The sequence below is a fragment of the Aquarana catesbeiana genome, linkage group LG09 (genome assembly GCF_042186555.1).
Source record: "Aquarana catesbeiana isolate 2022-GZ linkage group LG09, ASM4218655v1, whole genome shotgun sequence".
NCBI lineage: Eukaryota > Metazoa > Chordata > Amphibia > Anura > Ranidae > Aquarana > Aquarana catesbeiana.
In genome coordinates, this window is record NC_133332.1 from 316761800 (window position 1) to 316785676 (window position 23877).

The 23877-nt window shown below is 49.5% G+C and overlaps 1 protein-coding gene across 5 annotated transcripts in view; it reads right to left on the reverse strand.

The window, feature by feature from the left end:
* The window catches only part of FOXP3 (forkhead box P3), a 72651-nt gene that overhangs the window by 16160 nt on the left and 32614 nt on the right, over positions 1 to 23877 (reverse strand). For 2 of the 5 annotated variants that reach the window (XM_073600732.1, XM_073600734.1), the window contains 7 exons: positions 15613 to 15764; positions 15165 to 15272; positions 10319 to 10381; positions 6493 to 6628; positions 5122 to 5290; positions 3525 to 3614; positions 1494 to 1581 (listed from right to left, as the gene is read on the reverse strand). In XM_073600732.1, the coding sequence (XP_073456833.1) occupies positions 1494 to 1581; positions 3525 to 3614; positions 5122 to 5290; positions 6493 to 6628; positions 10319 to 10381; positions 15165 to 15272; positions 15613 to 15747 (789 nt within the window). In that variant the 5' untranslated portion in view covers positions 15748 to 15764. Of the gene's footprint in view, positions 1 to 1493; positions 1582 to 3524; positions 3615 to 5121; positions 5291 to 6492; positions 6629 to 10318; positions 10382 to 15164; positions 15273 to 15612; positions 15765 to 19268; positions 19373 to 23877 lie in introns of those variants that run through there. The other 3 variants (XM_073600735.1, XM_073600737.1, XM_073600736.1) reach the window with 3 other exon arrangements.

Below are 23877 nucleotides of genomic sequence, written 5' to 3' on the forward strand. Positions count from 1 at the left end.
TGATTTGGCTACTTTGAACCAGACCAAACACCATATTCCCTCTGGAAAAACATAATGGCCAATAGTTGGCGCTAATGATTATAGGAAAAAAATACTTATTTGCTATGATCATTGGCTCCTTCCAGTGGCCATAACGTGTATTTTTCTGATTCACTCAAATTTTTATGAATGAATAACGAGCAACCCATGAGAGAATAGCCCTAATAAGTAACAACATTCGATTTTGCACCCCTTTGGCATAGAACGAATGTTCATGCACTTTCATAGGACCAGGACACCACACCTGCCTGGAGTTTGCATGTTCTCCCTGTGCCTGCGTGGGTTTCCTCCGGGTACGCCGGTTTCCTCCCACACTCCAAAGACATGCTGGTAGGTTCATTGGCTCCCGTCTAAATTGGCCCCTAGTATGTGTAGGTATGATTGTGAGTTAGGGGACCTTAGATTGTAAGCTCCTTGAGTCCAGAGACTGATGTGAATGTACAATTTACTGTTTATGGAAAGTGCCGCGTAAATTGATGGCGTTTATACAAATACCCGTAATAAATAAATTTTAAAAAAAATAGGACAAACATTTTGTAAATACACCCAATGGCCCACTTAACTCTGGACAATAAATATTACCCAATTATTGCACTTCAGTTACAATGTAGCACCCATGGCCAGGACAAGGGGTGGGCAGGAGGGGCGGCTGCCCCCGGCACTGTGGTATCATGTGAGGTGGGGGACTATGAGGAGATTGGTGGAAGGGTATTTGTGTTGGGAGGGGGAATTTGGGTAGGTGTGCTAGGAGTGTTGACTTGGGAGGATTTGTTTTGGGAGGGGGGAAAGGAGATTTGTGCTAGAAAAGGTGATATGGTGGGGTGGGGTGGGGTGGGGGGGATTTGTGCTAGAAGGGGAAATATTTTTTGAGAGGATTTGTGCTAGTAGGGATGATTGGGGGTTGGGGGAATTTGTGCTAGGAGGGGAAATTTGGGGGGGGGGGTATTGAAGGAGGGGATTTTGTGCTAGGAGGGTAAATATTTTTTGAGGGGATTTGTGCTAGTAGGGATGAATGGGAGGCATTTGTGATAGGAGGGAGGATTGGAGGAGGGGAATTTGTGCTGGGGGGGGGGGGGGGGGTGGATTTGGAGTAGGGGGAAGAGGATTTGTGCTCTGAGTGGGAATTTGAGGGATAGGGATTGTGTTTTTATTGGGGGAGGGGGGATTTGTGCTGGGGGGCATATGAGGAGAGGGAGATTTTGCTGGGATGGGAAATTCCAGTAGGGGGGTGTTCTGATTTGAGGGGGAATTTATGCTTGCATGCAGATTAATGCTTGATTTTTCTTTTTGTTTGGGGGGGGTGGGGGGGGGGTTTGTTGACGCATAATGCTCATACATCTTGGGGGGGTGGGGGTGGGGGGCACACACAATTTGTCCTGGCCGCGTCTACATAACCCTGTCCTGGGACTGGTAGCACCCATCTCCTATAAGATATGAGGAAAATTCTGTCTCACCTGTTCTTCTAGGCTGAGGACCACCTCTCGTTGTAGAAGGCACTGCACGGTGCTTTTGTCATCTAGGTGGTGGTCACTGTACAAATGTCTAGATATTATAAAAAAAAAAACAATGAAAAACATATTTCAGTCTCCCAAATAAAGTTTAAGAGTATTAAAGGGAAGAACTACAATCCCTTGAAAAGCTCACTGGCTCTGGTTAGGTGGCTCACGTGCGACTAGGGCCACCCTCCAATAGACACCAAAGGAGGCACTTGAGCAGGTTCTCTCCCAGGCTGCCCTCTGTATGGCTCGGTCCCCTACCCCCCACCCTTGCTCTCACCTCATTGGTTCACTGGCTGTGATTGACAGCAGCCAATGACCGGAGTGTGCTGTGTGAGCCAATGAGGAGAGAGGAGCCACTGCTTTCATGCATATCTCTGGATCGTGCACACTACTTAGTTCAATATTATCCCGCTAGAGCATGCGCATGGAAAACTTCTAGATGGTCTGCTACATCTAGCAGCCAACGTGCACGCTACTTTGTTCAATGTTATCCCACTAGAGAGCGCGCAAAAGAAACCTCCAGATGGTCATCTCCAGTGGCGTTGCTAGGGGGTGGCTTTTGGGGCTATAGCCCCGAGTCTCTGCAGGGGTCCCCAAGGGGGGGGAGGCTCTCTGGGGACCCTGATATAAGTGGGGGGCTCTCTGAGGACCCTGATGCAAGGGGAGGCTCTCTGGGTCCCTGATTTTAAGGGGGAGGCTCTCTGGGGACCCTAATGTAAGTGGGGGGCTCTCTGGGGACCCTGATGTAAGGGGGGGCTCTCTGGGGGTATATACACACACACACACATATATTACTGTATATACATGTGTATGCCCACCCATGCGTATGACTTTCTTTACTACTCTGCTATGGGCTCTAGCCCCAGATCTTTTGTAGACCTAGCAACGCCCCTGGTCATCTCCATCTAGAGATCCGACATTAACACTACTTAGTTCAATGCTATCCCACTAGAGTGTGAGCACGAGCAACCACCAGATGGTCCTCTCCATCTAGCGAGCGACCTGCACACAACTTAGTTCAATGTTATCCCACTAGAGCATGCGCACACAAAACCTCCAGGTGGTCATCTACATCTAGCGGCTGACCTGCACACTACTTTGTTTAATGTTATCCCACTAAAGTGCGCATACGAGAAACCTCCAGATAGTCATCTACATCTAGGGGCTAATGTGCACACTACTTAGTTCCATGTTATCCCACTAGAGCGTGCGCACGAGAAACCTCCAGATGGTCATCTCCATCTAGAGGTCGACCTGCACACCACTTAGTTCAATGTTATTCTCTCCCAGATGGTCATCTACATCTTGCGACCGACGTGCACACTACTTAGTTCAATGCTATCCCACTAGAGCATGCGCAAGAGAGACCTCCAGTTGGTCATTTACATCTATCGGCTGACGTGCACACTACTTGGTTCAATGCTATCCCACTAGAGTGTGCACACGAAAAACCTCCAGGTGGTCATCTACATCTAGCAACCGACAACCTACATCTAGCAACCGACGTACACACTACTTAGGTCAATGTTATCTCACTAGAGCACAAGAAACCTTGAGGTGGTCATCTACATCTAGCGGCTGACGTGCACACTATTTAATTCAATGTTATCCCCTCCAGATGGTCATCTACATCTTGAGACCGAGTTGCACACTACTTAGTTTAATGTTATCCCACTAGAGCGCGTGCACAAGAAACCTCCAGATGGTCATCTCTATCTAGCGCTCGATGTGCCACACAACTTAATGTAGTTCAATGTTACCCCACTAGAGCGCATGCACAAGAAACCTGCAGATGGTCATCTCCATCTAGTGGCCGACGTGAACACTACTTAGTTCAATGTTATCCCACTAGAGTGCACGCACGCGAAACCTGCGAGGGGGGCTCCAAGGTTTCGACTGCCTAGGGGCCTCCACAAAGTTTAACCCAGCACTGCACTTGACCTAGTACCCTAATCTGATTTAGAAACTCCATTAGGAACATCTCACCTGAGGAAGTGTCTGTGATCTGCAAAGGTCTTCTCACAGTGTGGAAACTTGCACCCACTGCCGTACTGGACAGGATGGACCAGCTCAGTGCTTTAGAGGAGAACACATAACAGCAATTGTCAAAAGATACATTGTGTTGGGTGAAGTAAACCTGTTCCAAACACGGGGGATTCGAACAGAGCTTGTCACCTTTTTTGAGATACAATAGAACATTGCCTCTCTGAAATCCTATTGACAGTGTATCCCAACCCCAAAACAACAATGTAATATATTAATTCCCAGGCAGGAAATACACCTGAACTCTACATTGTATGGCCATAGGTGGTTGTGTGCATGTACCCCAGAGTGTTTCTAAACCCCAAAAACATCAATGAATTAATCGCAGCTTGCCAGTGGTGGGGGCAACTCCATATTAATGACCATGGAGATAAGTGGTGTTCCAGTGATAGAAGTTGGCTGGAAAGTGGCCATACCCAGTGATGCAAACCAGCTATATCCAGCAGTGGAGGTTGGCCATATCCATTAATGGAAATTAGCTGTATCCAGCAATAGAGATTGGCCATATATAAAGTGATGCAGTTTGGCTAGAAATTGGCCATGTCCAGTGATGGACATTTGCCATATCCAGTGATGGAAATTGGCCACGTCCAGTGATAGAAATTGTCTGGAATTTGGCCACATCCAGTGATGGAAATTGGCCACATATAGTGAGAGAAATTTGGCTGGAAATTGGTTGTGTCCAGTGATGGACATTGGCCATATCAAGTGGTACAAATTGTTTGGAAATTGGCCACATCCAGTGTTGTAAATAGGCTGATAATTGGCCTTATACAGTGAAGGACATTGGCCATATTCAGTAATAGAAATTGGCAGGAAATTGGCCACATCCAGTGATGGAAAACGGCTGTATTCAGTGATGTACATTGGCCATATCCAGTGATAGACATTGGCTGAAAATTGGCCACACCCAGTCATGGACATTGGCCATCTCAAGTGAGAGAAATTGTCTGGAAATTGGTCACATCCAGTGATATAAATTGTCTGGAATTTGGCCACATCCAGTGATGGAAATTGGCTGGAAAATGGTCATATCTATTGATGGACATTGACCATATCCAGTGATAGAAATTGTATGTACCCAGCAATGAAGATTGGCTATATCCAGTTATGGAAATTGGCCACATCCAGTGATGGACATTTTCCCATATCCAGTGAGAGAAATTTGCTAGAAATTGGCCAAATCCAATGATGGAAATTAGCCACGTCCAGTGATAGAAATAGTCTGGAAATTGGCCACATCCAGTGAGGGAAATTGGCTTGGAAATTGGATGTATCCAGTGATAGAATTGTCTGGAAATTGGCCACATCCAGTGATGAAAATAGGCTGATATTTGGCCTTATCCAGTGATGGACATTGGCCATATTTAGTAATAGAAATTGGCTTAAAATTGGCCACATCCAGTGATAGATATTGGCTGTATTCAGTAATGGACATTGACTATATCAAGTGATAGAAACTGGCTGGAAAATTGACCATACCCAGTGATGGAAATGGGCTCAACATTATATGCTATACACACAGGGAAGATCTACTGACCCATCTTTGTCCTGTCCCTCATTTGAGATGGTCTTCTGCACATGGTCGTTGTTTTTGGGATGTTCCTTTAGATAGGAAGGCACAGTGCTTTTCTTATTTCCATCACCCTCTTCATTTTTTGCAGAGCTGGATTCATGTTGGACCCATCCCAGGCTTCCGGGCTTCATTCCTGTGATAGGATTATCCATTTCAGAACATGTTAGACAGAGTGCATGGGGGTGGGGGGTGGGGGGGGGGAGAGTCAAGGGTGGATCAAAGATTCCACTTTGGGTGTGTTACTTGTGATTCCAATCAATGTCATATATCTGGATCCTACCTGAGGGCTCAGCTCAGTGAATTCAGTCACCCAACATGTTGGTAACATCTGCATTGCTCAGCAATAAATCATGCTTTAAAAGGAACCTGTCTTGAAAAAGAATGAAGGCTGATAATGATGGCCTCACTTCATGACAAGAGTGCCATCAGGTGCAGCTGCCCCAGGCGCAGTGTTTTTGTGTGGGGGGCCAGGGGCCTCCTCATCACATGTGTGCCCTGCCTTCTAGTGCTATTCACAATTGGTGCAAGGAGACCTGCAGAGAACGCACAGCAGGGAGGTCCTACAATGAAATTGCTCACTTCCTGGCCAACGCAAAACCCAGTTGGTTGATCCAGAACTGCTACGGTCAGACAAGCGTGGTGGCACCTTGAAGTGGGATTCCAGCTTCATAAGGCGTGTGCACTGGGGAGCATCGTTTGGCATCTATCATCAGGGTGCTCTGGGGGTGGGTTGGGGCAGTTTGGGTGCTAGGTGATCTTATGCGGGCATTGTCCTCTACTTCAGAATTACCTAGTTCCCTGACTGTCAATTTGCTCTAGTGGCTTTGGTTCTTTCCATGACCTGAGTATACAGAGTTAGGGCTTCTCCTGATGTCCATGCATGCTACAGCTAATTGTCTCTGGCCACTGGTGACTATCTAGATGCATCCAACCAAAAAGGTGTGCAAGGTTGGTCTTTCTTTAATAATCAGCCACAGCCAGAGTAGAAAAGCCTTTTCCTTGCCAGCGGGCTGTAGAAAAGGACCTTTGCTCTCTATTGTGGAAGCAGAAGTCTCCAGAGTTCCAAAGCACCCCTACTGATTTAGAGCTAGAGCTCTCCAATTAGCAAGGAATATGAACTTTGCTAATTGCAGAGCTCTAGGCCTCACTCAGCAGTGGGTGTGTTGGACCTCAGCAAATAGACCACTGCTTCCACACAGAGATCAAGGGTCCTTATTTTGAAGCCCGTGGGGGACAGCAAAGGCAAAATTTAGGCAGATGAACTGGTGAACTGAAACAATATTGACATTTCGTGTGATGACAATGAAAGGTCCTCTTCACCATAATGCAACCTACCTTGTAAAGCTGGGTGCTGCTTGTATTTGGCCACCAATGGGAACAGTCTTGTTGGCGGCATGCTGAGTATGGAGGAGGAGGAGGCAGCGGGTGCCAAGTGAAGGACGGAAGACTGAGAGCCATTGTCTCTGGTGAGCTGTAATAAGAAGAACATACAGATGAAGGCCACTCTTCCCACTTCCTCTGGATTCCATCTATCAAGACAAGGGCTGGCTGCTAAATGGCCATAATCCATGACGTGCCGGGTTCAGGCTGACTGCCAGCCAACCAAGCTCTCAGAGGGTGAGTGATAGCATGAATAACCCAAATCCCTCTGGAACGTACAGGTAGTATGATGGATCTATCTATAGGTAAAGTAGAAAGTAGAACCCCACTTTAAGAATCCATCTTACTTCACTTTATTGTGGCCTTAATGTCATATTGTTTGGCTTCCATTGGGCACCTCCCCTGGAGACCGAAGGTGGACAGGTAGGGAGATGTATCTCTACAGGGAAGGTGGTGGTGCTGCAGTCTCTGACCATCTCTTGTGTGTTCTAATAAGTTCGAGAATGCTCTGAAAAGTTCTAGGATTTTCCAGAAAGTTCTAGAACAGGGGTCTCAAACTGGTGGCCCTCAAGCTGTTGAGGAACTAAAAGTCTCCTCATGCCTCTCTGCCTGTTGGGAGTCATGCTTGTAGCTGTCAGCCTTGCAATGTCTCGTGGGACTTGTAGTTCTGCAACAGCTGGAGGGCCGCCAGTTTGAGACCCCTGTTCTAGAATGTGCTGGAACATTCTGGAAAGTTCTAGAATGTCCTGGAAAATTCTAGCATGTCCCTGAAGGTTCTAGAATGATCTTAAAAAAACCCACAGCATCGCAGAGTTCTAAAAGGTTCTGGTATGTCTAAGAAAGTTATTTGGGTGAGGGAGTTTATGCAAGGAGGGGGGATTTGGGGGGGGGGATTTGTGTTATGAAGGATTATCTGGGGGGGGGGGGGCGATAAATGCTGGGGGGTTTCAAGGGAACCTTCACAGAAGCTCGGAGCTCCATGATCTCTTATGTGCCGTGGCTTGGCATTAAGCCCCGCCCACCTTGCCGCCGCATACATGCATTACGCCGATGGTTAATATGCAATAACTACAGAGCAGCACTATGTCAGGGTGTGGCCCTCAGACGGAGATGCAAGCGCTTGTGTTGGCCCATCCTTGGACTTGAGTTGAACATGGCCTGGCCAGGGTTGCCCCCTTTTCTTCAAGCCAAACCCGAACACTTTAGCGGCCTGGAACACCTTTGGGTGCCCCAAGGAGAATAGTAATGCGGTGCGCATAGCGTTCAGTGGGTGTGGCCAAATTGTTCTTGCTGACATCATTGCCCCCCCCCCCCCCCCCCCCCAGTGATGCCGAACCTGCCCTCACAGAGCCGCCCACAGCTCCTGGATGGCAACAGATTTGTGTGTGACTATCTTGGTTACTTGGGGAGCCACAGCCCGGTCTGAATAATGTGTCCTGGTTTCAGTCTGCCTGAAACCCAGGACACAAGATTCAAAACCTGGACTGTCTGGGTGAATCCTGGACAGGTGGCAACCCTAGGCCTGGCCCAGGATTGAAAGGGACATTCAGCCAATAGGGATCCTGCTTCAAGCACTTCAAGCAGAGATCACATGATCACATGTTTTTGGTTCTATGGACAGCACTGGAAGGAGCCTCCTGCAGCCTTTTCTCCTGGGAAGGCATTTTAGCCTCCTATTGCTCTTTCTTTGTTGGTCCTGATGAGGCTGTTGCACTTTGCACTATTTATGACAAGCAAAACAAATCATGATAAGGGACGATTTCATATTTCGGCGTGCTCTGTGGGAGCTCTCCCGCGATACGCCGCCATAACTGACGCGGCGATGATTGGCAGGAATTACAGGGGAGGCTGTGAGACATCTGACGCTGCGATGATTTCTTTTCAGGAAAAAGCAAAGGAAATTGTTAGACAACGCTTCACATGTCATAATAATTATCGTGGAGACACCGCCCGCCTCATTGTTCCGGAATATACTTTGTCAGTCTGGAACTTTTTTTGATCTTTAATATTTCACCGGCGGTTGTGTGAAGGCGCGCCCATTGAAGAATGGATCATCTTAAAGGGCCCCCTTCTATTTCATTGCAAGATTGTGTCATATGCTGAGTACCGGGGGGGCCGGGTATAGAGCTGCGGGAGTATCCAATATACATAGGAATTCAGAGGCAGACTCCGCCCCCGCAGAACTCACCTGGAACTAAAATATCACTTTAGGGCGGAGTCTCCAAATTTTCAGTAGGAGGGCCAAATTGTATAGGGGCCAAAAAAACATCTCCATTAGAGCCCCCTCCCTTACACCAGGGTCCCCAATAGAGTTCCCCATTACATCAGACTCCCCATAAAATGTCCTCCTTACATCAAGGCCCCCCCATCAGAATCCCCCCTTAAATCAGCACCCCCTAAAATGTCCTCCTTACATTAGGATACCCTTAAAATTTCCCCATTACATAAAGGTCCCCATCAGAGTATTTTCCTGCCAGGGCCCCCATCAGAGTCCCCCCTTACATCGGGATCCCCATAAAATGTCCTTCTTACATCAGAGTCTCTATCAAACTCACTCCTTACATCAGGGTCCCCATCAGAGTCCCCCTTTACATCAGGGCCCCCTTAAAATTTCCCATTACATCAAGGTCCCCATCAGAGTATTTTCCTGCCAGGGCCCCCATCAGAGCCCCCCCTTACATCGGGATCCCCATAAAATTTCCTTCTTACATCAGGGTCCCCATCAGAGTCCCCCATTACACCAGGGTCCCCATCAGCCCCCCCCCTTACATCAGGGTCCCTATCAGAGCTACCCCCTTACATCAGAGTCCCCCCTTACATCAGGGCCTCCATCAGAGTCCTCCTTACATCAGGATCCCCATCAAATTTCCCCATTACATCAAGGTCCCCATCAGAGTATTTTTCTGCAAGGGCCCCCATCAGAGTCCCCCCTTACCCCCATAAAATGTCCTCCTTACATCAGGGTCCCCATCAAATCCCCTCCTTACATTAGGGTCCCAATCAGAGTCCGCCTTTACATCAGGGCCCTCATCAGAGTCCCCCCCCCTTACATCAGGGCCCCCTTAAAATTTCCTCCTTACATCATCCCCATCGGGTCCCCATCAGAGTCCCACTTTACAACAAGGTCCCCATCAAATTTCCCCATTACATAAGATTCCCCCCTTACATCAGGGTCCCTATCAAATTCCCTGCTTACATCAGGGTCCCCATCAGAGTCCCCCCTTACATCAGGGCCCCCATCAGAGTTCCCCTTACATCAGTGTACCCATCAGAGTTCCCCCTTACATCAGGGCCCCCATCAGAGTTCCCCCTTACATCAGGGCCCCCATCAGAGTTCCCCCTTACATCAGGGCCCCCATCAGAGTCCCCCCTTACATCAGGGAACCCATCAAATGCCCTCCTTACATCAGTGTCCCCACTTGATTCCCTTTTACATCAAGGTCCCCATCAGAGTATTTTTCTGCCAGGGTCTTCATCAGTGTCCCCCCTTACACAGTACAGGTACGGATTGGGGGGGGGGGGGCAGGGGGGACACATGCCCCGGGTGCCACACTGAGAGGGGCGCCACTGCAACCTCCACTCCCTGACATGTTGGTTCACCGCAGGGATAGGCAGGGACCAAGGCCGCGGCAGACATTTTCCAAAGTACATACCAAGGTACATTTCAAATTAAAACCATAAAAAAAAAACACTCTGTCTGCTCTCTGGCCTAGTTCTACAAGTACGAATAAGTCCCCTTTAGAACAGGCCAGAGTCCCCATAGACCCCCCTTTAGTCTTACCTTTTCACCTATATTCCCCATGCTACCAGGCTTTCCTGCACCACCAGGTACTCCAGGTTCTCCCTGCAAAGAATATATATATTTAGCCAACATGACCCCCTTTAGAGCAGGGTCCCCATAGATCCCCCTTTAGAGCAGGGTCCCCATAGATCCCCCTTTAGGGCAGGCCAGAGTCCCCATAAATCCCCCTTTAGAGCAGGCCAGAGTCCCCATAGATCCTCCTTTAGAGCAGGGTTCCCATAGATCCCCCTTTAGAGCAGGCCAGGGTTCCCATAGACCCCCCTTTAGAGCAGGCCAGAGTCCCCATAGATCCCCCTTTAAAACACGGCCCCATAGATCCCACTTTAGAGGAGGATCCTTATAGATCCCCCTTTAGAGAAGGCCAGGGTCCCCATAGATCCCCTTTAGAGCAGGGTCCCCATAGACCCCTATTTAGAGCAGGCCAGGGTCCCCATAGATCCCCCTTTAGAGAAGGGTCCTTATAGATCCCCCTTTAGAGAAGGCCAGGGTTCCCATAGATCCCCTTTAGAGCAGGCCAGAGTCCCCATAGATCCCCCTTTAAAACACGGCCCCATAGATCCCACTTTAGAGGAGGATCCTTATAGATCCCCCTTTAGAGAAGGCCAGGGTCCCCATAGATCCCCTTTAGAGCAGGGTCCCCATAGACCCCTATTTAGAGCAGGCCAGGGTCCCCATAGATCCCCCTTTAGAGGAGGGTCCTTATAGATCCCCCTTTAGAGAAGGCCAGGGTCCCCATAGATCCCCTTTAGAGCAGGGTCCCCATAGACCCCCCTTTAAAGCAGGCCAGGGTCCCCATAGAACCCCCTTTAAAGCAGGGTCCCCATAGATCCCCCTTTAGAGCAGGGTCCCCATAGATCCCCCTTTAGAGCAGGGTCCCCATAGATCGCACTTTAGAGCAGGCCATGGTCCCCATAGATCGGCCCCTAGTGTTAACCCCTTCCCTGCCAGTGTCATTCATACAGTGACAGTGCGTTTTTTTCGCACTGATCACTGTATTTGTGTCAATGGTCCCCAAATAGTGTCACTTAGTGTCAGATTTCTCCGCCGCAGTATCGCTGTCCCGCTAAAAATCGCAGATCGCCGCCATTACCAGTAAAAAAAAATAAAAATAAAAGTCCCTAAATCTATCCCATAGTTTGCAGATGCGATAACTTTTGCTCAAACCAATCAATATACGCTTATTGGGATTTTTTGCACCAAAAATATGTAGCAGAATACATTTTAGCCTAAATTGATGAAGACATTAGGTTTTTTTTTACATTTTTCTATTGGATGTGTTTTATAGCGGAAAGTAAATTAAAACATTTTTTTCAAAATTGTTGCTCTTTTTTTGTTTATAGCGCAAAGAATAAAAACCGCAGAGGTGATCAAATACCACCAAAAGAAAGCTCTATTAGTGGGGAAAAAAGGACGTGAATTTTGTTTGGGTACAACGTCGCACGACCGCGCAATTGTCAGTTAAAGCATCGCAGTGCCGTATCGCTCTGTACACCGCACACTCCTGATCACTGCGCCCTGTACACGGCACACTCCTGATCACTGCGGCCTGTACACCACACACTCCTGATCACTGCGCCCTGTACACCGCACACTCCTGATCACCGCGGCCTGTACACCGCACACTCCTGATCACTGCGCCCTGTACACCGCACACTCCTGATCACTGCGCCCTGTACACCGCACACTCCTGATCACTGCGCCCTGTACACCGCACACTCCTGATCACTGCGCCCTGTACACTGCACACTCCTGATCACTGCGCCCTGTACACCGCACACTCCTGATCACTGCGCCCTGTACATCGCACACTCCTGATCACTGCGTCCTGTACACTGCACACTCCTGATCACTGCGCCCTGTACACCGCACACTCCTGATCACTGCGCCCTGTACACCACACACTCTTGATCGCTGCGCCCTGTACACCGCACACTACTGATCACTGCGCCCTGTACACCGCACACACTCCTGATCACTGCGCCCTGTACACCGCACACTCCTGATCACTGCGCCCTGTACACCGCACACTCCTGATCACTACGCCCTGTAGAACGCACACTCCTGATCACTGCACCCTGTACACTGCACACTCCTGAACTTTGCGCCCTGTACATCGCATACTAGTGATCACTGCACCCTGTACACCGCACACTCCTGATCACTGCGCCCTGTACACTGCACACTCCTGATCACTGCACCCTGTACACCGCACACTGCTGATCACTGCGCCCTGTACACCGCACACTCCTGATCACTGCGCCCTGTACACCACACACTCCTGATCACCGCGCCCTGTACATCGCACACTACTAATCACTGCGCCCTGTACACCTCATAATCCTAATCGCTGCGCCCTGTACACTGCACACTCCTGATCGCTGCACCCTGTACACCGCACACTCCTGATCGCTGCGCCCTGTACATCGCACACTACTGATCACTGCGCCCTGTACACCTCACAATCCTAATCGCTGCGCCCTGTACACCGCACACTCCTGATCACTGCACCCTATACACCGCACACTCCTGATCACTGCGCCCTGTACACCACACACTCCTGATTACTGCGCCCTGTACACCACACACTCCTGATCGATGCGCCCTGTACACCGCACACTCCTGATCACTGCACCCTGTACACCGCACACTCCTGATCACTGCACCCTGTATACCGCACACTCCTGATCACTGCACCCTGTACACTGCACACTCCTGATCTTTGCACCCTGTACATCGCACACTACTGATCACTGCGCCCTGTACACTGCACACTCCTGATCACTGCACCCTGTACACTGCACACTCCTGATCTTTGCACCCTGTACATCGCACACTACTGATCACTGCACCCTGTACACTGCACACCCCTGATCACTGCGCCCTGTACACCGCACACTACTGATCACTGCGCCCTGTACACCGCACACTCCTGATCACTGCGCCCTATACACCGCACACTCCTGATCACTGCGCCCTGTACACCACACACTCCTGATCGCTGCACCCTGTACACCACACACTCCTGATCGCTGCGCCCTGTACACCGCACACTCCTGATCACTGCGCCCTGTACACCGCACACTCCTGATAACTGCGCCCTGTACACTGCACACTCCTGATCTTTTCACCCTGTACATCGCACACTCCTGATCACTGCGCCCTGTACACCGCACACTCCTGATAACTGCGCCCTGTACACTGCACACTCCTGATCTTTTCACCCTGTACATCGCACACTCCTGATCACTGCGCCCTGTACACCGCACACTCCTGATCACTGCGCCCTGTACATCGCACACTACTGATCACTGCGCCCTGTACACCTCACAATCCTAATCGCTGCGCCCTGTACACCGCACACTTCTGATCACTGCGCCCTGTACACCGCACACTCCTGATTACTGCGCCCTGTACACTGCACACTCCTGATCGCTGCACCCTGTACACTGCACACTCCTGATCGCTGCACCCTGTACACCGCACACTCCTAATCGCTGCGCCCTGTACACCGCACACACTCCTGATCACTGCGCCATGTACACCGCACACTCCTAATCGCTGCGCCCTGTACACCGCACACTCCTGATCACTGCGCCCTGTACACCGCACACTCCTGATCACTACGCCCTGTAGAACGCACACTCTTGATCGCTGCACCCTGTATACCACACACTTCTGATCACTGCACCCTGTACCCTGCACACTCCTGATCTTTGCACCCTGTACATCGCACACTACTGATCACTGCGCCTTGTACACCGCACATTCCTGATCACTGAGCCCTGTACACCGCACACTCCTGATCACTGTGCCCTGTACATCGCACACTACTGATCACTGCGCCCTGTACACCGCACACTCCTGATCGCTGCGCCCTGTACACCGCACACTCCTGATCACTGCGCCCTGTACACCGCACACTCCTGATCGCTGCGCCCTGTACACCGCACACTCCTGATCGCTGCGCCCTGTACAACGCACACTCCTGATCGCTGCGCCCTGTACACCGCACACTCCTGATCGCTGCGCCCTGTACACCGCACACTCCTGATCGCTGCGCCCTGTACAACGCACACTCCTGATCACTGCGCCCTGTACAACGCACACTCCTGATCTTTGTGCCCTGTACACCGCACACTCCTGATCTTTGTGCCCTGTACACCGCACACTCCTGATCACTGTGCCCTGTACACTGCACACTCCTAATCACTGCACCCTGTACACCACACACTCCTGATCACCGCGCCCTGTACACCACACACTCCTAATCACTGCACCCTGTACACCACACACTCCTGATCACCGCGCCCTGTACACCACACACTCCTAATCACTGCACCCTGTACACCACACACTCCTAATCACTGCACCCTGTACACCACACACTCCTGATCACCGCACCCTGTACACCACACACTCCTAATCACTGCACCCTGTACACCGCACACTCCTGATCTTTGCGCCCTTTGAACCGCACACTCCTGATTTTTGCTCTGGGCGCTGGGTGACTTTGTCACTGCCTTGCTGACACCACGGGGGGGGCACCAAACTGAGTCTGTGAAAGAATGTCTAGCATCGCCACTGGGGGGGGAGTTTAAAGCGGAGACCATAGGTCACCCCCACCGACTTAAACTCTTATTCTGCGCCACTGACGATAACGGCGGGCCAGATCTGGCCCTCGGGCCGTAGTTTGAAGACCCCCTTTGCTTTAGGGTGAAGAGACCCTTCAAATGAAAGTACAAAGACAATCTTACTCTAATAATGATTCAGTTGATACCTGAGCAGATTTTTCAGGTGAAAATATTATATATTTTTTGCTACTTACCGGATGGATCAGCACCGCCTGCTTGCTGTCATGGAGGAGGGCCCGCAGGTAAGAGGAGGAGGAGCTGAAGGACGTTGGATTCACCATGACGTAGGGATGTGGATGTGGCTGTCAAGACAGAATTCCTTCAATTATTTGTGATATGTTTAAATCCTCCCTCCAGCTCCCCCCCCCCCTAATACTTCAGTCTTGCACAGTTGTACAGGCTATGTACAGCACCCTACCAGCCCTTCCCATCAGCCATGATCTGCCTGCATTGTATAGAGAAGCACAGAGGCCCAGTGATGATATCGATGGGTCTAAAATAAGATATTTAATGGAGTCAGAAAAGTTTTAATCAAAAAAAAAACAAAAAAACATATGACTAGCATGTTGATGAAGGGAGGAACCAGTGGGGCACATTTCAGATTTAAATAAGCTTTATCGATAACCCGGACCATAACAATACCTGATGCATGTGTGAAGTGACTCCGGCACTCCTGCGGTTCCATTGGCTGATTTGCCCCTTTCCTTTCCCGTCGGGCGGACTGTCACTTTCCGCCGATGAAGCCGGAGCCACCTTGCTGGTCTGAGGGCTGGGCATCTGCTCCTCTTAGTTACCTATAAAAAAAAAAAAAAAAAGAAAAAAAGAGGAACCTCAATAAATGTGTCTCAGCTTCAGGGCTGTCTTCAAAACATGGGGCAAAAGGGGAAGCTGCCCAGTCATTGTTGTGATGCCCAAAGCAGCTGCCCCTTGAGCCCCGCAAAATAGTTGATAAGTGGATTCGGGAGGGTCCAAGAAAATGTTTGCCCGGGGTCCAATCAGTATTAGAGACAGCCCTGCTCAGCTCTATCATTCCAGCAGGGTGGTGGCTGAATCCCGACACATCCAAAGACCTGACGTTCCGTATATTTGTCATGATGGTTTTGGAAACCCAACACATTGGAAGGCTTTTTATTTTATTACATTTTATTATATTTACACCGTGTTGGCCAGGCCACCTATCCGAGACCCGGAGCCCAAATAAACCTAAGCTTAAATGCACTTCAGGGGCACCAGAACAGAGGGAGGTTCAATGTCTTATAGATCATTTTCATTGTAAAGCAACCGCAGCCTGAATCGGAGGAAGGACCCCCTTCTACTCTGTGTGGAAGCAGTGGTCTCTCTGCAGCCTTCCGACACGCCTCTTTACTGATTTAGACCTATAGCGCTGCAATTAACAAAGCAAATCAACATGGTCCCTGCTGATTGGAAAGCTCTGGTTCAGACTAGGCAAATGGGTGTGTCGGACCTTCTGCAGAGAGACCACTGCTTCCACAGAGAGAGAGCAAAAGGTACTCTGAAGTTATATATATATATATATATATATATATGTATATAGATACTATAGATGGTTGTTGGTGGCAGACGGGGCTGGTCTGAGTATTTCTGGGATTTTCACACACAACCATCTCTCGGGGATTACAGAGAATGGTGGGAAAAAGAAAAAATATCCAGTGAGCGGCAGTTGTGTGGAGGAAAATGCCTTGTTGAGGTCAGAGGAGCATGGGCAGACTGGTTCCAGATGATAGAAAGACAACAGTAACTCAAATAACCACTCGTTACATCCAATAGAAGATTGGAAAAACGTTGCCTGGTCTGATGAGTCTGGATTTCAGCTGCGACCTTCAGATGGTGGGGTCAGAATTTGGCGCATGGATCCATCCTGCCTTGTATCACCGGTTCAGGCTGGTGGTGGGGGGTGTAATGGTGTGGGGGGTATTTTCTTGGCACACTTTGGGCCCCTTGGTACCCATTGATCATGGTTTAAACCCCACGACCTACCTGAGTATTGTTGCTGACCATGTCCATCCCTTTATGACTACAGTGTCCCCATCTTCTGATGGCTCCTTCCAGCAGGATAATGCACCATGTCACAAAGCTCCAATCATCTCACCACTGGACAATGAGGTCCCTGTCCTCCAATGGCCTCCACACTCACCACATCTCATCCAATAGAGCACCTTTTGGATGTGGTGGAACGGGAGATTGGCATCATGGATGTGCAGCCGACAAATCTGCAACTGTGTGATGTTATCATGTCACTATGGAGCAAAATCTCTGAGGAACGTTTCCAACACCTTGTTGTATCTATGCCACCAAGAATGAAGGCCAAAGGGGGTCCAACCCGCTACTAGCAAGGTGGACCTAATATACACTGTGTATATATACACAGTGCGGAAAATAACGATTTGATCCCCTGCAGATTGTGTAAGTTTGCCCACTTACAAAGAAATGAAGGGTCTATATTTGTATCATAGGTGTATTTTATATGATAGAGACAGAATATCAACCAAAAATCCAGAAAATACACACAATACAAATGTTATAAATGGAGTAAAATAAGTATTTGATCCCCAAGAAGCAAAACATGACTTAGTAGTTGGTGGAGAAACCCTTGTTGGCAAGCACAGAGGTCAGACGTTTCTTGTAGTTGGTGACCAGGTTTGCACACATCTCAGGAGGGATTTTGGTCCACTCTACTTTACAGATCTTCTCTAAGTCCTTACGGGTTCTTGGCTGTCTCTTGGCAACTCGAAGTTTCAGCTCCATCCATACATTTTCTATTGGGTTAAGGTCTGGAGACTGGCTAGGCCACTTTAATGTGCTTCTTCTTGAGCCACTCCTTTGTTGCCTTGGCAGTATGTTTTGGGTCATTGTCATGCTGGAAGACCCATCCATGACCCATCTTCAGTGTTCTGGATGAAGGAAGAAGGTTCTCATCCAAGATTTTACAATACATGGCCCCCGTCCATTGGCCCCTCATTGCGGCAAAGTCGGCCTGTACCTTTAGCAGAGAAACAGCCCCAAAGCCTAATGTTCCCAACTCCGTGTGTGACTGTAGGGATGGTGTTCTTAGGGTCATAGTCATAATATTTCTTACTCCAAACACAGCGAGTCGAGTTAATGCCAAAGAGCTCCATTTTGGTCTCATCTGACCACAACACTTTCTCCCAATCCTTCTCTGAATCATTTAGATGTTCATTAGCAGACTTCAGATGGACCTGTACATGTGTCTTCTTGAGGAGGGGGACCTTATGGGGCATTGCAGGATTTCAATCCGTGGCAGAGTATTGTGTGACCAAAGGCTTGTTTGGTGACTGTGGTCCCAACTGCCTTGAGATCGTTCACAAGCTCCTCCAGTGTAGTTCTGGGATGATCCCTCACTTTTCTCATGATCACCCTCACCCCATGAGGAGAATCCTTGCATGGAGCTCCAGACCAAGGGCGATTGATGGTTATTTTATATTTCTTCCATTTGCGTATAATCCCTCCAACAGTTGTCTCCTTCTCACCAAGCTTCTTGCTGATGGTCTTGTAGCCCATTCCAGCCCTGTGCGGGTCTACAATCTTGTCCCTGATATCCTCGGACAGCTCTTTGGTCTTGCCCATGATGGTGAGGTTTGAATGGAAGAAAAAGATTCTGAGGACAGGGGTCTTTTATACATATAACGAGTTGTCGTTAGGAGGACCTTCTTACATTGACAGGACCAATCTGTGTACCACATGAGCACCTACAGTAGGTCTCTTTCTGTAGGAATCTCTTTCTTCCATTCAAACCTCACCATCATGGGCAAGACCAAAGAGCTGTCCGAGGGCGTCAGGGACAAGATTGTAGACCTGCACAAGGCTGGAATGGGCTACAAGACCATCAGCAAGAAGCTTGGCGAGGAGACAACTGTTGGAGGGATTATTCGCAAATGGAAGAAACACAAAATATCCATCAATCGCCCTTGGTCTGGAGCTCCATGCAAGGTTTCTCCTCATGGGGTGAGGATGATCAAGTGAGGGATCATCACTTGGTGGGGAATCAAATACTTATTTTACTCCATTTATAACGTTTGTATCGTGTGTTCTTTCTGGATTTTTGGTTGACATTCTGCCTCTATGCTTTAAAATACACCTGAAGAGAAGATTCAGCTTTCTCCTCTCTCCATGATAGGGTAACATATCTTACCCCAGCCATCGTGGACAAAGCCCCAGACATGTGTGTCTTCTACTATACAGACCTCTAAAAATAAATTTCTCATGGAAAGTCCCCCTCCCCCCCCCCCACCAAAAGATTTCCATTGACACTCCATCACCTGTAGTTCTCGGGGTTCGAATAGAATCTATGAAGCCATCTGTCGCTCTGTCGGAGATCCGTACTGTACAGGAAACAAAACCCACGTAGGACGCGTCTGTATCTGATGCTTCCTTTCCGGCGTCTCTTTTTCGTACATGGCGTATGCCTAACCAACTTTCCTTTGATTGGTATCTCTATCGATCTGTAACCTTTAGCAAGGAAAACATTCCGCCGGGTTCAAAAAATCAGAAGATGAACCATTATGCGAAAAGCCTGTGCTAAAATCCCGTGGTGTAAAACAGTAAAGGCGGAAACCTTTTATAAAATTAGGTGGAAAGAATGTAAATTTTTTTTTATATATATATAAGGCAATAAATTATTTCTGAAGCCAAAAAGTTTTTTATTTAATTTTATAGGATAATAGCAAGGCAGGGGGTCCCCATTCTACAGGGGGCGCTGCTGAGGTGGGAGCCATTCTTGCCAGTGCTGGACTAAATTGTCCAACTTAAAGGGGTTGTAAACCTCAGACATGAAATCTGAACAAAGCCTATCCCTCTATAGTGTGTACTTGTCTCAGTCCAGAGCACTGAGAGTCATTTCTGTCTGCTGCCTCCTTCCTCAGCATGAATCGCTTCTGATGAGTTTTCCTGATACCAAAAGATTAATGGTGACAGGGGAGGGATCTCCAGATGATTGACAGCCTCAGCTCTGTTCCTGGGTGAAGGGGGGGGGGGTGTCCCTATCCTCCAATCAGCTCTCAGAGCTCTCCTCACTGATGTAGCGTCCCCCCCCCCCCCGCGCTTTTTACAGCTGAGAGATCCTGTGTAAATTCTGTACTTTGAATGGATGTAAGAAAAAGATGACTGGCAGATAAACAGGTACAACTTATGTAGGAGGATTTTTTTCATCCCTGTGTATCACCTCTTCACTGGGGATATGTGAGGGTTTAAGTCGAAGTGGGAGAGACAGGGCTGTCTTAATGAATGGGCACACCTGGGCACTGTCCAGGGGCTCCAGCTGCATGGGGGGGGGGCCCATCATGATCAGGGCCAGGAAAAAAGGGGGGGGACGCTGTGCTGGAGGAAGGCACTGGCGATTTGTCCTCTCATGCCAGTCTTCTTTTACAGGAATAGCTGCAATGTCACTCCTGTCAGAAGGAGCTGTGGCTGGCTTCTACTGAAGAGAGGATTCAGCTTTCTCCTCTCTCCTGCAGGGGGCGGAAGAGAACTAGGACTGAGACTGAGAGCTCACCTCAGTCTCAGTGTGGGGGAGGAAGGTGGAGCTGCCTTCATTGCAGGTGGGAACAGCATTCGTGATCTGTAGGTACAAGGAGGAAGGGAAGGGGGGCACATCGCCGATGTATGGGGATCCCAATGTATGGAGAAACTGTGATGGGGGGTCAACTAATGTAAGGGGGCACTGTGATGGTGACACCTGATGTATGGGGGCACTGTGATGGGGGAACCTAATGTATGAGGATACTGTGATGAGGGAACCTGATGTATGGGGGTACTGTGATGGTAACACCTGATGTATGGGGACACTGTGATGGGGTCACCTGATGTAAGGGGGCACTGTGATGGTGACACCTGATGTATGAGGACACTGTGATGGGGGAACCTAATGTATGGGGACACTGTGATGGGGGAACCTGATGTATGAAGACACTGTGATGGGGTCACCTGATGTAAGGGGGCACTGTGATGGTGACACCTGATGTATGAGGACACTGTGATGAGGGAACCTGATGTATGGGGACACTGTGATGGGGGAACCTGATGTATGAGGACACTGTGATGGGGGAACCTGATGTATGATGACACTGTGATGGGGGAACCTAATGTATGAGGACACTGTGATGGGGGAACCTGATGAATGGGGACACTGTGATGGGGGAACCTGATGTATGAGGACACTGTGATGGGGGAACCTGATGTATGAGGACACTGTGATGGGGGAACCTGATGTATGAGGACACTGTGATGGGGGAACCTGATGTATGGGGACACTGTGATGGGGGAACCTGATGTATGGGGACACTGTGATGGTGACACCTGATGTATGGGGACACTGTGATGGGGTCACCTGATGTATGGGGACACTGTGATGGGGGAACCTGATTTATGGGGACACTGCGAAGGGGGGACCTGATGTAAGGGGACACTGTGATGGGGACACCTGATGTAAGGGGACACTGTGGTGGGGGAACCTGATGTATGGGGACACTGTGGAGGGGGAACCTGATGTATGGAGACACTGTGGAGGGGGAACCTGATGTATAGGGACACTTTGATGGGGTCATCTGATGTATGGGGACACTGTGATGAGGGAACCTGATGTAAGGGGACACTGTGATGGGGGAACCTGATGTAGACTGGTAGGGACCCCAGTGCATTACTTTGCCCAGAGGCCCAAGATGCTATTAAGATGGCACTGGGGAAGGGAGGGGGGGCGCTGGATATTGATCCTCTACCAACAGAAATTAAGTCCTTAGTGGAGCCAAACAGCTTGGGTTCCACAGCTCTCCACAAAGTGGGGGGGGGGGGCCTTAAAAATGGAGGCCAACCAAAGTTGAGTATACAGTTGCTCCAGAAAGAACACCGAACAAACGATCCAAGAGTCCAGCAATAATTTACCGGTTCAGGAAATGATCAGGAAAAGGACAAGAAGCACCAATGCATTTTCCATGTATCGTTTATGATCACTGGTTAAGAATTAGAGGGGACGATGAGACGAGGGGATGGGACTATGGGACGAGGGGACGATGGGACTATGGGACGAGGGGACGATGGGATGAGGGGACGAGAGGAAGATGGGATGAGGGGATGATGGGACAAGGGGACGATGGAACGAGGAAACAAGGGGACGAGAGGAAGATGGGACTAGGGGACGATGGGAGGAAGGGGACGAGGGGACGAGAGGAAGATGGGACGAAGGGATGAGGGGACGAGGGGACGAGAGGAAGATGGGACGAGGGGACGATGGAACGAGGGGACTATGGGACGAGGGGACGATGGAACGAGGAAACGAGGGGACGAGAGGAAGATGGGACGAGGGGACGATGGGACGAAGGGACGAGGGGACGAGAGGAAGATAGGATGAGGGGACGATGGGACGAAGGGACGAGGGTACGAGAGGAAGATGGGACGAGAGGACAATGGGACGAAGGGACGAGGGGACGAGGGGACGAGAGGAAGATGGGACGAGAGGAAGGTGGGACGAGAGGAAGATGGGACGAGAGGATGATGGGACGAGGGGACGAGAGGAAGGTGGGACGAGAGGAAGGTGGGACGAGAGGAAGATGGGACGAGAGGAAGATGGGACGAGAGGACGAGGGGACGAAGGGACGAGGGGACGAGAAGAAGATGGGACGAGGGGACGATCGGAAGATGGGACGAGAGGACGATCGGAAGATGGGACGAGAGGAATATGGGACAAGAGGAAGATGGGACGAGAGGAAGATGGGACGAGAGGACGGGAGGACAATGGGACGATGGGACGAAGGGACGAGGGGACGAGAGGAAGATGGGACGAGGGGATGAGAGGAAGATGGGACTAGAGGACGAGGGGACGATGGGAGGGGGGGACGATGGGACAAGGGGACGAGAGGAAGATGGGACAAGGGACGGTGGGACGAGAGGAAGAGGGGACGGTGGGACGATGGAACAATGGGACGAGGGAACGATGGGACGGGGGGACGAGATGAAGATGGGATGAGGGGACGAGAGGACGATGGGAACGATGGGATGAGGGAACGATGGGACGATGAGAATACTTTCATACGTGAAGTTCTGCATTTGAAGGTGGCATCATCAACCATGTAAGATCGGTGTAGCACAGAAGACAGTGGACAGCAGGAGAAAGGTAAAAGTTTGAAGTTGCAAACTTGCTTGATTTGAGTTGAAGTTGGATTGTGATAAAAAGTACACTTTCATATTCCATAGCCTTTCACTGTTAGCCGGTTTAAGGTACGTCCAAAAGAAGACACTAGGTGGCAGCTGTGGATCAGACATTGTACGGAAGGCCGAGGCTGATCTGCTGGTAGAACTTCATTTCCAACTGGCAGCTTCAGAAGCAGAAATGAGCAATGGCGGCTCTACTTCCCTTAATGAAAGTTCCCCTTTATTTTCAATGTGACATTTTACTTACAGACATGAAACGCTGCAAAGCAAGTTATATTATTTCTTGCATGCTTTGCTTTTGCCGTTTTTAGCCTCTACTGTACAATTACAAAAAATGCCACGACGTAGGTAGGAGAGAACGTGAGCTCTGCTAATAAAATACTAAAAAAGTAATTTTCTCCAGGACCCCCAGGGATGGGGAGGCCCACCCTGATCCTTAGATGTGCCACTAGGCCCGCCCCCTCCTACTGTAGTGAATGGAAGCTCCCATAGCCTCTCGGGATATCCACGTCCAGTTTCCCGAGAGGCTCCCAGTGGAGCTGACAATATACTTAGAACCCCCAACACCTAGTGCTCTCACTCTTTTAACCCTAATAGGACCATTGGTTTTGTTGGTTGGTTGCTTGCTTATTCCCTCTAGTGTTCTCTCTGTTACATTATGACATATACACTCATTGGCCACTTTATTATTTATCAGGATCACCAAAATTACAATAGAAGATTGGA